The 15,631-nt window shown below is 39.4% G+C and overlaps 1 protein-coding gene across 5 annotated transcripts in view; it reads right to left on the reverse strand.

The window, feature by feature from the left end:
* The window catches only part of UIMC1 (ubiquitin interaction motif containing 1), a 194,844-nt gene that overhangs the window by 132,399 nt on the left and 46,814 nt on the right, over nucleotides 1–15,631 (reverse strand). For all 5 annotated transcript variants that reach the window (XM_067031939.1, XM_067031943.1, XM_067031942.1 and 2 more), the window contains exon 2: nucleotides 3,367–3,518. In XM_067031939.1, the coding sequence (XP_066888040.1) occupies nucleotides 3,367–3,510 (144 nt within the window). In that variant the 5' untranslated portion in view covers nucleotides 3,511–3,518. The remainder of the gene's footprint in view (nucleotides 1–3,366; nucleotides 3,519–15,631) is intronic.

The following is a 15,631-nucleotide window of genomic DNA, read 5'->3' on the forward strand; positions in this document are numbered from 1 at the left end:
CCGCTCTGCAGCATGTGGGATCTTCCCGGACCGGGGCACGAACCCATGTGCCCTGCATCGGCAGGCGGACTCTCAACCACTGCACCACCAGGGAAGCCCCAATCAACATTATTATGGAGTCTATAGTCAATGCAATAAAACAAGCAAAAAAGTTAATTGTAAACACTAGCAAGGAAAAGAGAAAAATTATCATTATTAGCAGATATAAGTGCCTACCTAAAAAACATAAGATAATCAACTGAATATTTATTTTAAAAATATGTTATAGGGCTTCCCTGGTGGCACAATGGTTGAGAGTCTGCCTGCCGATGCAGGTGAATGGGTTCGTGCTCTGGTCCGGGAAGATCCCACATGCCGCGGAGCAGCTGGGCCCGTGAGCCATGGCTGCTGAGCCTGCGCGTCCCGGAGCCTGTGCTCCACAACAGGAGAGGCCACAGTAGTGAAAGGTCCGCGTACCGCAAAAAAAAAAAAAAAAAAAAAAAAAAAAAAAGTTATAGATCAATGGAACAAAATAGAAAATCCAAAAACTAACCTATTTACAGACAAGATTTTAGTTTACAATAAAGGTGAAATTTCAAACCTTTGGAGAAAGGATAGATTGCTGAAAAACATTGGTAGAAATGCCTAACCACTGAGACTCAGTTTTTCACTATAAATGAACACTGTTTAGAGACACATGTAAATGTGGTAGCAATGTAAAGAAAAGAATGGAAAGATAAATATAGTAGTTACCTCTGGATGTGTGGAAAGAGATGCATTTGGGGAGGGTCCACATTAAGTCAAGAGGGCTTCAAATATGGTGAATATAGGTGCTCAGATTCTTTTTTTTAAACTATGCATTTACATATTATGCACTCTCCTGTACATACTATATATTTGACAATTTTTAAAAATTTAATGAGATAAATCTATATGTGCTGTTATAGAAAGATCTACAAGTAATATTAAGTGAAAAAGCAAAACATTATGTGTCACATGATTCCTTTCCTGTAAAAGTTTTTATTGATGGTATTATGTATAAAGATTTGTTTTTCTGGAAGAATACAGAAGAAACTGTTATCTTTCATTAAATGTACACTGACTCAGACGTACATCCTCATTTTATACCTTTCTATACTGTTTTATTTTCAAACACTTCTGAACTGTTTTTATTCTGTTTTGATTTTTTAACAGGTATGTATATAACTTTTTAATATATCTGTATGTGTATAACTATTTTACTCTTGTCAATATTAAGTTGTTATCCAAATAGTAGCATCAATGGATTGTTCTCTTCTTTATAATTTTATACTTTCAAAAAGAACTATTTAGACAAGATCCTAATTAAAAATCAGACTACAAGAAAGTTCCCCCCAAAAAAAACAAATATCCAACAGAAATATGAAAAAATGTTACATCTTGCTTATTATTAAAAACATACTTCTGATTATCAAGTTGGGAAAAATAATAAATGTCATAATAGTCTTTGCAAGGAACAAGGAAATTAACACACTGCTCATAAGAATATAAATGAGACTATTCAAACTGTAAACGTTCTGATAGAGTATACCACATTAAAATTCTAAACTGATTTTGTAGGGATTATGGAGTCAAGGATTTCTAAGCAAGCAAGTACAAAGATCTAAAATTTAAATTCTTAGAAGAAAGCTGGAGTAAGCTAAGTGAAATTTAGAGAGAAAAAACTGAAGGCAGAGAAGTTAAGAGTCCGCTATAAGAACTCAAATAACAAATGATCAAGAAAAGAAATGAAAAATGGAACAGGAAGGACAGATGTGAGTGTCATTTAAGAGGTTAAACGCTAAAGAATGTGGGACTTCCCTGGTGGTCCAGTGATAAAGAATCCGCCTCCCAATGCAGGGGACGTGGGTTCGATCCCTGGTCGGGGAACTAAGATCCCACATGCCACGGGGCAACTACTGAGCCTGCACACCTCAACTAGAGAACCGTGTGCCTCAAACTGCAGAGCCCACGTGCTCTGGAGCCCAAGAGCCTCAACTACAAGACCAACATGCTCTGGAGCCCATGCGCCACAATCAGAGAGAAAAAACCCTCACACCACAACTAGAGAGAAGCCTGAGCACCACAATGAAGATCCCACATGCCGCAACAAAGACCCGACGCAGCCAAAAATAAAAATAAATTTAAAAAAAAAGAAAAATCATATTAAAAAAGCTAAAGGATGTGGTGAATGATTAGGTATAAAACATGAGATAGAGGAAAGAGTTAGGGATAATTCTGAGCTTTATAACTTGAGGTAAATGAGTGGTTCTACCATCAAATGAGATAAAAGATAAAGAAGAGCGAGAGGTAAACTTAGAGGAAAAAACTATGACTTACTTCACTGCCTTACTGGATGTGACCTATAGACAGGTACAAATCTCCAATTAACAAATGGAAATAGGGAACAAAGGAAAGATGTTAAGATCTCTTGGGCTTCCCTGGTGGCGCAGTGGTTGAGAATCCACCTGCGGATGCAGGGGACACAGGTTCATGCCCCGGTCCGGGAAGATCCCACATGCCGTGGAGCGGCTGGGCCCGTGAGCCATGGCCGCTGAGCCTGCGCGTCCGGAGCCTGTGCTCCGCAACGGGAGAGGCCACAGCGGTGAGAGGCCTGCATACCGCAAAAAAAAAAAAAAAAAAAAAGATCTCTTACAGCACTGTCCAACAAAGCTTTCTACAATGAAGGAAATGTTCTATACCTGCGCTAACACAGTAGGTACTAGAGGTGACTAGTGCAAGAGAGGAAATGATTTTTCCTTGTATTTAATTTTAATTAATTTAAATTTAAATACCTACAGGTGGCTAGTTGCTACCACATTGGACAGAGTATATCCAGAGACTTAAAAGGCTTTTCCATTGTCTTTCTCTCACTTTCCAGACATATGAAAATTAAGATTCACATCTAATTTATTCAAATAGTTTTTAAATATCACCTTCAGTTAATATAAAACTGAGGAACTATGATCCATCCTCAGCCAAACAGTATGATTTCTTTCTTTTAAGTAATTCTTAATTCCATTTACAAATCAAAATGAAGCTAAGTAAAAACTGCATGGTCAGGACTTCCCTGACCGTCCAGTGGTTAAAACTTCACCTTCCAATGCAGGGGTGCAGGTTTGATCCTTGGTCGGGGAGCTAAGATACCACATGCCTCCTGGCCAAGAAACCAAAACATAAAACAGAAGCAATACTGTAACAAATTCAATAAGGACTTTAAAATGGTCCACATCAAAAAAAAAAAAAAAAAAAACCTTAAAAAAAAACTGCATGGTGCCATTAAGGTATAGTCTCACAAAACAAACTAATCACAGATAAGGAGGCCTAGTTTGAGGCCCAGAGCTCTGCTCTACTGTTTATAATACTGACCTCTCCATCACTATCAGATATCACAATGAATGCATCCTCAAGTCTACACTTCTTCACATTGACAGAACTGGTAGTTTCTATATCTTTCTTCTCCAGGTTCTGAGCTTCAGAGACTTCTTTAACTTTTTTCTTTCTCCGTGGCATCCTTCTGTCTGAAATACAAGGAAAAATAATTTATTTAAAGTATAAGTTTTTTAGATGCTATTTGTAATTTGGTCATGTAAAAAAAAAGATATACATCTAACAAGTAAAACTGGATTTCTGAACTCTTCTACTACTCATTAAGATTTGTATTTTTTCTACAAAGGAAAAAATACATATAAATATATAAATCTCATCTCTTCAGCAATATTTCAATAGGAAAAATACAATAATTTACCCTAGTTCCTTAAACATTAACTTAAATAATTGGTCCTCTTGACTATATATTATTATTTATTTAAAAGTTTTTTTTTTTAATACCAATGCCTCAACCCAATAAAGGACATCTTCAAAATACCCACTGCTAATATCATACTTAAAGGTGAAAGACTAAATGCTTTCCTCTTAGGGCAGGAACAAGACAAGAATGTCTGCTTTCATCATTTCTATTGAACATTATACTGGAGGCTCTAGACAGGTCAATTAAGCAAGAAGAAGAAATAAAAGACATCCAAATAGGAAAGGAAGAAGTAAAACTACTGCCTTTTGTAGATGGCATGATCTTGTATTTTAAAAAAAAAGAACCAAGAAATCCTAAAAAACTGTTATAACTAATGAACAAGTTCAGCAAGACTGCTGGATACAAGGTAAATATACAAAAATCAGTTATACTGCTATCTACTAGCAATAAATAATCCAAAAATGAAAATTTTTAATTCCATTTTTAATGGCATCAAAAATAATAGAATTCTTAATAATAAAATTCTTAACAAAAGTGCAAGACCTGCAACTGAAAACTTTAAAATATTGTTGAAAGATATAAAAGATCTAAGTAAATGCAAAGACATCCTACATTCATGAATTGGAAGACTTGACATCATTAAGACAACAATATTCCCCAAATTGCTCTACAGATACAACATAATCCCTAATACAATTCCTACTGGCTTTTTTGTAGACATAGACAAGTTGATCCTAAAATTCACATGGAAAAACAGAGGTCCCAGAATAGCCAAAATAATCTTGAAAAAAAGGAACAAAGCTGAAGGACTCACACATCTCAATTTCAAAACTTACTACAAAGCTACATCATCAAGACCGTGTGGCACTGGCACAAGAATAGAAATAAAGATAAATGGAATAGAAGAACTAGTCATTATGTGAGAGTCAAGAAAACACCCACACGTTTGCTATCAATTGCTTTCAACAAAAGTACCAAGATAATTCAATGGGCAAAGTATAAGTCTCTTCAACAAATGGTACTGGGACAACCAGATAACCAAATGCAAAAGAATGAAACTGGACCTCTACCTCACATATTAAAGAACTGCACGAAATAAATGGATCAAAGACCTGAATGAAAGAGCAAAACCTACAAAATTCTTAAGCAAAACATATGCATAAAGCTTTGTCATCTTGGACAGGCAATGGTTTGTTAAATATGACATCAAAAGCATAAGCAACAATGGGACTTCCCTGGTGGCACAGTGGTTAAGAATCCACCTGCCAATGCAGGAGACACAGGTTTGAGCCCCGGTCGGGGAGGATCCCACATGCCGCAGAGCAGCTAAGCCTGTGCACCACAACTACTGAGCCTGCGCCCTAGAGCCCGCAAGCCACAACTACTGAGCCCATGTGACACAACTTCTGAAGCCCATGGGCCTAGAGCCCGTGGTCCGCAACAAGAGAAGCCACCACAGTGAGAAACCCGCCCACCTCAATGAAGAGTAGCCCCCGCTCCCCGCAACTAGAGAAAGCCCACGCTCAGCAACGAAGACCCAACACAGCCAAAAATAAATAAGAAACTTTTTTTAAAATTGTTTTAATAATAATAATAATGGAAAATAACAAGTGCTGACGAGGATATGGAGAAATTGGAATCCTAGTATATTGTTTATGGGAATGTAAAATGGTGCAGTCACTGTGGGGGAAAAAAAGAAGGAATGAAGTATTGATACAGGCTACAACATGAATAAACCTTGAAAACATGTTTAGTCAAAGAAGGCAGTCACAAAATCCCACATGTTATATGATTTCATTTATATGAAACATCCAGAAGAGCAAATCTATAAACATAGAAAGTAGATTAGTGGTTGTCAAGGACGGGTGGATTGGAAGAGTTGAAGAGTAACCACTAAGGGGCAGAGAGATTTCTTTTTGGAGGTAATAAAATGTTTTAAAATTCTATACTCTTCAACTGTATATTTTTTAATTGAAAATATAATTGATGTACAATATTATGTTATTTTCAGGTGTATTAGATAGTGATTTGACATTTGCATACATTATGAAATGATCACCATAATAAGTCTAGTAACTCATCTGCCCCCATACAAAACTATTAAAATATTACTGACCATATTCCTTATGCTATTACATCCTCATGGCTTATTTATTTTATAACTAGAGATTTGTACCTCAATCCCTTTCATCCATTTTGCCCCATCTCCAATCCCCCTCCCCTTTGGCAACCACCAGTTTATTCTCTGTATCTATGAGTCTGTTTTGTTTTTTAGATTCCACATATAAGTGAGATCACACATCTATACTTGTCTTTTTCTATCAGACTTATTTCACTTAGCATAATACCCTCTAGATCTATCTATGCTGTTCCAAATGGCAACATTTCATTTTTTATGACTCAGTAATATTTCACTGTGTGTGTGTGTGTACGACTTCTTCTTTATCCACTAACCTATCAATGGACATTTAGGTTGCTTCCATATCTTGGTTACTGTAAATAATGCTGCAATTAACACTGGTGTGCATATATCTTTTCAAATTAGTGTTTTTGTTTTCTTCAGGTAAATACTCAGAAGTGAAATTGCTGGATCATATGGCAGTTCTGTTTTTTAATTCCAATTGTATAGTTTAAGTGGGTGGATTATATGGTAAGTGAATCATATCTCAAAGTTGTGAGGTTTTTTTTATTTTAAGAAAACAGCAAATGTTGTCAAGGATGTGGAGAAATTTCTTATAAATTTATTTATTTATTGGCTGTGTTGGGTCTTTGTTGCTGCAGGAGGGCTTTCTCTAGTTGCAACAAGCAGGGGCTACTCTTCATTGCGGTGCACGGGCTTCTCATTGTGGTGGCTTCTCTTGTTGCGGAGCACCAGCTCTAGGCATGTGGGCTTTAGTAGTTGTGGCACACAGGCTCAGTAGCTGTGGCTCACAGGCTCTAGAGCACAGGCTCAGTAGTTGTGGCACATGGGCTTAGCTGCTCGGCATGTGGGATCTTCCTGGACCAGGGCTCGAACCTGTGTCCCCTGCGCTGGCAGGCAGATTCTTAACCACTGCACCACCAGGGAAGTCCCAAGGATGCAGAGAAATTAAAACTTTCATCCACTGCTAGTGAGAATATAAAATTCTGCAGCTGCTGTGGAAAATAGCTTGGCAATTCCTCAAAAAGTTAAAATACACTTAGCAATTCTCCCAGGTAAACACCCAAGAAAATTAAAAAGTATTCAGAAAATAACTTGTACTTAAATGTTCATAACAGCCTTAATCATAATAGCCAAAAAATGTAAATAACCCAAATGATGAATGGATACACAAAATGTGGGACACCCATAAAATGGAATATTGGTCAGCCTTAAAAAGGAATAAAGTACTGATACATGCTACAACATGGACAAACCTTGAAAATATTATGTTAAATGAAAGCAGCCAGACACAAATGCCCACATATTGTATGATTCTGTCTATATGAAACATCCTGAATAGACAAATCTACAGAGACAGAAAGCATATTAAGACTGCTAGAAGTTGGAGGAGAGAGAAATATAGAGTGACTACTTAATGACTATAGGGTTTCTTTCTGGGTGATGAAAATGTTTAAAATTAGAAAGTGGTGATAGCTGCACATTTTGAATGTACAAAAAGCTATTAAATTATACACTTTAAAATGACTAAAATGTTGGATTTTATGTTTTATGAATTCTACCTAAATTTAAAAAAAAACCTCCCCAGATGATTTTACATTATAACCAAAGCAGAGACTCAATGACTGAAATAGTCACTGATTTAAAAAGAACAACCTTAGGACTTCCCTGGTGGTGCAGTGGTTAAGAATCCGTCTGCCAATGCAGGCGACATGGGCTCGAACCCTGGTCCGGGAAGACCCACATGCCACAGAGCAACTAAGCCCGAGTGCCACAACTACTGAAGCCCGTGGGCCTAGAGCCCATGCTCCGCAACAAGAGAAGCAACCACAATGAGAAGCCCACGCACCACAACGAAAAGTAGCCCCCACTCACCACAACTAGAGAAAGCCCGTGCGCAGCAACGAAGACCCAACATGGCCAATAAATAAATAAATAAATAAATAAATTTATTTTTTTTAAAAGAACAACCTTAGGGACTTCCCTGGTGGCGTAGTGGATATGACTCCAAACTCCCAATGCAGGGGGCCCGGGTTTGATCCCTGGTCAGGGAACTAGGTCCCACACGCATGCTGCAACTAAGAGTTTGCATGCCACAACTAAGGAGCCCTCCTGCTGCAACTAAAACCCAACGCAACCAAATTATTTATTTTTTAAGGCAAAGCAATTTTTAAAAAATAAAATAAAAACAACCTTAACTGTGTTACGAACTTCTCAAATTGTTTAATCATCCAATTACTCCTAAGGGAAATGTTACATCTTATTATCAAAAAAAAGACTGTACAATCCTAGTATTAAGGGAGGGTAATAATAAAATGTACACCCAAACACTTCCAATCCAGAGTCATTCACAAAATCATTCCCTATCATAAGAATGGAAGCGAAACACAAACAAATTTCTACTCTTAATGCATATTTTTAAATGACTTAAGTCTTGAAGAAATAGAAATCACACAGAAAAGAAGAAAATATTAAGCTAATAGATAAATTTTTTACTGTAGTATAGATGATTTACAATACTGTGTTGGTTCCAGGTGTACAGCAAGGTGATTCAGGTTTTTTTTTCAGATTATTTCCCCTTACAGGCTATTATAAGATACCAAATATTGTTGTTCCCTATGTTATACAGTAAATCCTTGCTGCTTATCCATTTTATGTATAGTAGTTTGTATCTGTTAATACCCTACTCCTAATTTACCCCTCCCCACCCTTCCCTTTCCCCATTGGTAACTGTAAGTTTGTTTTCTATGTCTGTGAGTCTGTTTCTGTTTTATATACAGGTTCATTTGTATTATTTTTTAGATTCCACATATATGTATTATTATATACTTGTCTGTCTGACTTCACTTAGTATGACAATCTCTAGGGTCATCCATGTTGCTGAAAATGGTATTATTTCATTCATTTTCATGGCTGAGTAATATTCCATTTTACACACACACACACACACACACACACACACACACACACACACACACACCCCACATCTTAAACCAATCATCTACTGATGGGCATCTAGGGTGTTTCTATGTCTTGGCTATTGTAAATAGTGCTGTTATAAACACTGGGGTGTCTGTATCTTCTCAAATTAGAGGTTTTGTTTTTTCTTTTATACAGCAAGTCAAATTAGAGTTTTCATCTTTTCTGGATATATGCCTAGGAGTAGGATTACTGGATCATATGGTATCTCTACTTTTACTTTTTTTAAGGAACCTCCATACTGTTTTCCATAGTGGCTGCATCAATTTACATTCCCACCAACAGTGTAAAAGGGTTCCCTTTTCTCCACACTCTCTCCAGCATTTGTTATTTGTAGACTTTTTGACAGTCATTCTGACCAGCATGAGGAACCACAAGATCTGAGGTATGCCTGTATATGAAATTCTAGAAAAGACTAAAATAATCAATAGTGAAAAGAAAACAAACAAGTAATTGCCTCAGGGCAGACTGGGGGAGAGAGAGAAATGACTGATAAATGGGCACAAGGGTACCTCCTGAGATAAGTGTTCTGTATCTTGATTATGGTGGTGGTTACACAGGTGGATACCTTGACTAAAATTCAACCATGGACTTCCAATTACTTGTCATGACAAATAAAGAGGTTAATAAATCTTTTCTCAAGAATAAACTTTAGGGGCTTCCCTGGTGGCGCAGTGGTTGAGAGTCCGCCTGCCGATGCAGAGGACGCGGGTTCGTGCCCCGGTCCGGGAAGATCCCACATGTCGCGGAGCGGCTGGGCCCGTGAGCCATGGCCGTTGAGCCTGCGCGTCCGGAGCCTGTGCTCCGCTACGGGAAAGGCCACAACAGTGAGAGGCCCACGTAACGCAAAAAAAAAAAAAAGAATAAACTTTAAAAGCTGACAAAATAATCAAAAACAACTATTTCAGCTTGGAAACTGACCAAAAGCATTCAACAAAATTAAAAATATTTATTCACGAAAACTGTTTAACTTTGGGTAAGAATACCATAAGTCTCTGCAATTCATACCAAGAGCTTCTCCCATATACCCTCCTCCCCTAGATCTATGAACCCAGGAAGGGCAAGACATGCCTATCAACAATTTCACTCTCACAGATGGAGGGGACTCACTAGGTTGGAACATTTTTAGTCTATCTTACTGGCCAATAGCCTGTGGCTGGGTCCTATATGAGGCAAGCAACAAAGCAAAAAATGAGTCAAAGTTTTATCAGGTAATTCCAAGAAGTGACACAGCCATAAGAGGATTCATAAACTCTCCAAATATCCCGGATTAATGGAAGGCTGTGTACATGCACACAGAGATCACAGCAGACCCAAGCTTCCTACATAACCCTGGAAGCAGGATGGTGTGCACACAGAGAAAAAATTTGAGAGTCCTTGAGGAAAGTTAAAAGCTGGGGTAAACTTGAAAGCTAGTACTCATGTTCCATCCTATACAGAACTAAGACATCATCTTTGATTCCCTTTCTCTCATTTTCATATCCAATTCATCCCCATGTCCTATTGATTTCACCTCCTATATTTCTCTTTAACCTATCCGCTTCTGTCCATTTCCATTACCACCCTAGTCTAAGCTACCAACAAATCGTATGTGAACAATTTTAACAGCCTCTTACCTGGGTCCCTTACTTTTACTCTTGCCCCCATCCAATCTGATCTACACACTGAAGCTTTTACCTTTACAATGCTGGTGAGAATGTAAAATGGTACAACAGCTCTGCAAAGAGTTCTGCAGTTTCTTTTAAAACTGAACATTCAACTGTCACATAACCCAATAATTGTACTCCTGGGTGTTTATCCCAGAGAAACAAAAACTTATGTTTACAAAAAACCTTGTACACAAATGTTCATAGCAGCTTTATTTGTAATAACCAAATCCAGGAATCAGTCCAAAGTCCTCCAATAGGTGAGTGGCTAAACAAAAGTGGTACATATATACTATGGAACATAATCAGCAATGAAAAGGAATGTACTGATATATGCAACAACTTGTTTGACCCTCAAGGGAATTGTGTTGAGCAAAAAAAGCCCATCCCCAAATGTTGTATATTATTCCATTTATAAAACATTTTTGAGGGTTTCCCTGGTGGTGCAGTGGTTGAGAGTTCGCCTGCCGATGCAGGGGACACGGGTTCGTGCCCCGGTCCGGGAAGATCCCACATGCCGCAGAGCAGCTGGGCCCGTGAGCCATGGCCGCTGAGCCTGCGCGTCCGGAGCCTGTGCTCCGCAATGGGAGAGGCCACAGCAGTGAGAGGCCCGCATACCGCAGCATTTTGAAATGACAAAATTTTAGAAATGAAAACAGGATCCTGGTTGCCAAGGGTTAGGAACAGGAGAGGGGAAGTACAGGAAGGAGGTGGGTTTGGTTACAAAAGGGATCCTGTGGTGCTGGAACTGTTCTGTTTTCTCGACTACGGTGGTCAATACATGAACCTACACAGGTGGTAAAATTATAAAAGTTAATACAAACACACAGAAACACATAAATGAGAACAAGTAAAATGGGGGAAATCTAAACATAATCAATGGGTTATATCAATGTCAGTATCATGGTTGTTTTACTAAGGGATACTTTGGGATTCCAGTTCAAGATGGTGATGTAGCAGGATCCTAAACTCACCTCCTCCCATAGACACATCAAATCTACAGCTACATACAGAAAAATTTACTTCAGGGGAAAAAAAACATATATATATATATATATATATATATATATATATATATATATATATATATATATATATATAGCTGAGCAACTCCTACACATCAAGCAAACAAGAGAAAACTTACTTCAAAGTGGGCAGGAGACGCCAGGACACAATCTCGCCATAAATCCCACACCCAGTGTAGCGACCCACAATCAGGAAGGAACTCAAAACCCCAATCTTCTCCCTGAGGAGTGAAGGGTTTAAACCCCACATCTGGCAGCCCAACTTTTAAGACTTGCACCTGAGAGACAACCCCCAATACATCTAGCTTTGAAAGCCAACAGGGCTTGCATTCATGAAACCCACAAGGTTTCATGAGAAACAGTTCTCAAAGGGCTCACACACACAGACTTAACCACCAAGGACTTAGCAAAGAAGCAGCCAACTGCAAAACAACTTTCTGTGAAAGAGGCTTATTTGCTTATCATAAAGCACTGGCCTGAAGGGCAGGCATCTAACTTAACACACATCTAAGCGCCTGCTGAAATATTTTTCAAAGACAAAGGCTGGTAGATGACATCTTTGCACTCTTCCTCTGCCTTGCTCCAGCTTGCCAGTATCTCCCAGAATAGAGCTTATACCCTCATATGATGCCCTGATTTTTGCAGCTGCCACCAGGGGACACCCCTAGATTGCCAGACTCTGGTGGCCAACGAGGCTTACGCTCAGAGTCCCACAGGACTGTATCTATCTGCATACTTTTTTTTTTAAACCCCACATGCCGCGGGGCAGCTAGGCCCGTGAGCCATGGCCGCTGAGCCTGCGCATCCGGAGCGTGTGCTCCGCAACGGGAGAGGCCTGCGTACAGGGGGGGGGGGAATGGGACAGAACTGCCATATGACCCAGCAATCCCACTCCTGGGTGTATACCCAGAGAAAACCATAATTCAAAACGACACATGCACCCCAATGTTCACCGCAGCGCGCTTTACAATAGCCAGGACATGGAGCAAACCTGAATGTCCATCGACAGAAAAATGGATAAAGAAGATGTGGTACATATATACAGTGGAACATTAGCCATAAAAAGGAATGAAATTGTGCAACCTGCAGAGATGTGGATGGACCCAGAGACTGTCATACAGAGTGAGGTAAATCAGAAAGAGAAAAATATCATATAATATCGCTTATATGTGGAATCCAGAAAAATGATACAGATGAATTTATCTGCAAAGCTGAAATAGAGACACAGATGTAGAGAATGGATGTATGGATACCGGGGGGGGAAGGAGGGGGTGGGATGAATTGGGAGACTGGGACTGACATACATACACTACTATGTATAAAATAGATAACTAATGAGAACGTACTGTACAGCACAGGGAACTCTACTCAATTTTCTGTAGTTACCTAAATGGGAAGGAAATACAAAAAAGAGGGGCTATATGTATACGTACAACTGATTCACTTTGCTGTACAGCAGAAACTAACACAACACTGTAAAGTAACTATACTTCAATAAAAATTAATTTTAAAAAAAACAGGAATTTTCAAATCATCACTAAAGACTAGAGAAGTGATCCCATGCCAAATAAGCAAAATTCGGAGGAGTTATTTTTGGTTTTTGTGGGTTTTTTTGCAGTACGCAGGCCTCTCACTGTTGTGGCCTCTCACTTTGCGGAGCACAGGCTCTGGCCACTTAGGCTCAGCGGCCATGGCTCACGGGCCCAGCTGCTCCACGGCATGTGGGATCTTCCCGGACTGGGGCACGAACCCGTGTCCCGTGCATTGGCAGGTGGACTCTCAACCACTGTACCACCAGGAAAGCCCCAGGAGGAGTTTTATTAGAAAATATTCTGGTTGAAAAAAACCAGAGAGACTATGCTGATCCAAAACCATAGTCCCAGGGACTCCCTTGGTGGTGCAGTGGTTAAGAAACCGCCTGCCAATGCAGGGAACATAGGTTCGATCCCTGGTCCAGGAAGATCCCACATGCCACACAGCAACTAAGCCCGTGTGCCATAACTATTGAGCCTGCGCTCTAGAGCCCGCGTGCCACAACTACTGAGCCCATGTGCTGCAACTACTGAAGCCCGTGTGCCTAGAGCCTGTGCTCCGCAACAAGAGAAGCCACCACAATGAAAAGCCTGCACACCACAATGAAGAGTAGCCCGCGCTCACCACAACTAGAGGAAGCCTGCGTGCAGCAATGAAGACCCAACGCAGCCAAAAAAATTAATTAATTAATTAAACAAACTAAAAAAAAAAACCACAGTCCCGTACTTGAAAAACAAAACCGGAAAGGGGGAAAAGTAAAAGGGATTATTTTTCTAACTTTCCCTCTCTGTCTTTCTCTCTCCCTCTGCTATGTCTTTGCTCTATCTGTCTCTTTCATGAACATGCACACTTACACACACACACACACACACACACACACACACACACACTGACTCATCCATATACCTCGGTTTTGGGTGATGAAATCAATATACAGACTCTTTTGGAACCTTTAGAGAGCAGAAAACTGAAACACTATCTAGCGAGTAGATAGGGCTACAGGAATAAAGGGTGACCTGATGAGAAGAGGCTAACAGTAGTAAGAATGGTAGCACATCCCCTAAAACTGGTTTGAAAAGAGGGTCTCTGTTTACTGGATTCACCTGGTAAGGCAGCCAAAATTAGGTTGTGCCAGAATAAGGTGAAATCCATTGCCACATTATCTGCTTACAACTTTATCTCTGCTCTACATAAATAATGGTGTTTCTAGGATGCTGAAAATCACACTGAATGTAATCTCTTTCCTGTTGCATTTTCTCAAGCAAATGTGTGAAAAGATGCTCAAATCGAATAGCCATCAGGGAAATGCAAATCAAAACCACGATGTGATAATCACTTTACACCCACCAGAATGGGTGTATCATCAAAAAGACATACAATAAGGCTCCCCTGGTGGCGCAGTGGTTAAGAATCCACCTGCCAATGCAGGGGACATGGGTTCGAGCCCTGGTCCGGGAAGATCCCACATGCCGCAGAGCAACTAAGCCCGTGCGCCACAACTACTGAGCCTGCGCTCTAGAGCCCGAGAGCCACAACTACTGAAGTCCACGCAACTGGACCCCATGCTCCACAACGAGAAGCCCATGCACCACAACAAAGAGTAGCCCCCGCTCACCGCAACTAGAGAAAGCCCACACGCAGCAACAAAGACCCAACACAGCTAAAAATAAAATTTTTTAAATAAAACATTTTTAAAACTTATAAAAAATTTAAAAATAAAAAAGACATACAATAACAAGTGTAGGCAAGGATGTGGAGAAATTGAACCCTCATACACTACTGGTGGATATGTAAAATAGTGAAGCCTCTTTGGAAAACAGTCTAGCAGTTCCTCAAAATGTTAAAATTAGAGTTACCATACGACTCAGCAATTCCACTCCTAGGTAAATAGCCAAAAGAAATTAAAATTTATGTCCACACAAAATCTTGTACATAAATGTTCACAAAGCAACATTACTCGTAAGAGCCCCACAATGGAAACAACCCAAATGTCCATCAACAGATGAAGGAATAATGTCACATCCACACAACGGAAAATTATCCAGCAATAAAAAGGAATGAAGCCTGATACATGTAACAACATACATAAAGCTTGAAAACATCATGCTAAGTAAAAAGAAGCCAGAAGGACCACATACTGTATGACTCCATTTACATGAAATATCCATATTGGTAAATCTATATAGACAGAGAGTAGATCAGTGATTGCTTAGGGCTCAGGGGGATTGGTACTGATGTTTTAGGGGTATGGAGTTTCTCTTTGGGGTGAAGAAATGTTCTAAAATTGGTTGTTGTGATGGTTACACAACTGTGAAAATACTAAAAGCCATTGAATTGTACATTTAAGTGGGTAAATTGTATGGTATATGAATTATATCTCAATAAAGCTGTTTTAAAAAATTAACCTACTGTGACCAAGTCAGAACACTAGTTATCTCTGGAGGGTACTGATTGGGAAGGGGCACAGGCGACCCTTCTGAGGTGCTAGAAATGTTCCATATCTTTATTTGGGTGGCAGTTACATGGATGTATGTACTGAGCTATACAATTAAGGTTGGTT

Source organism: Kogia breviceps, chromosome 4 (assembly GCF_026419965.1).
Source record: "Kogia breviceps isolate mKogBre1 chromosome 4, mKogBre1 haplotype 1, whole genome shotgun sequence".
NCBI classification, from domain to species: Eukaryota; Metazoa; Chordata; class Mammalia; order Artiodactyla; family Physeteridae; genus Kogia; species Kogia breviceps.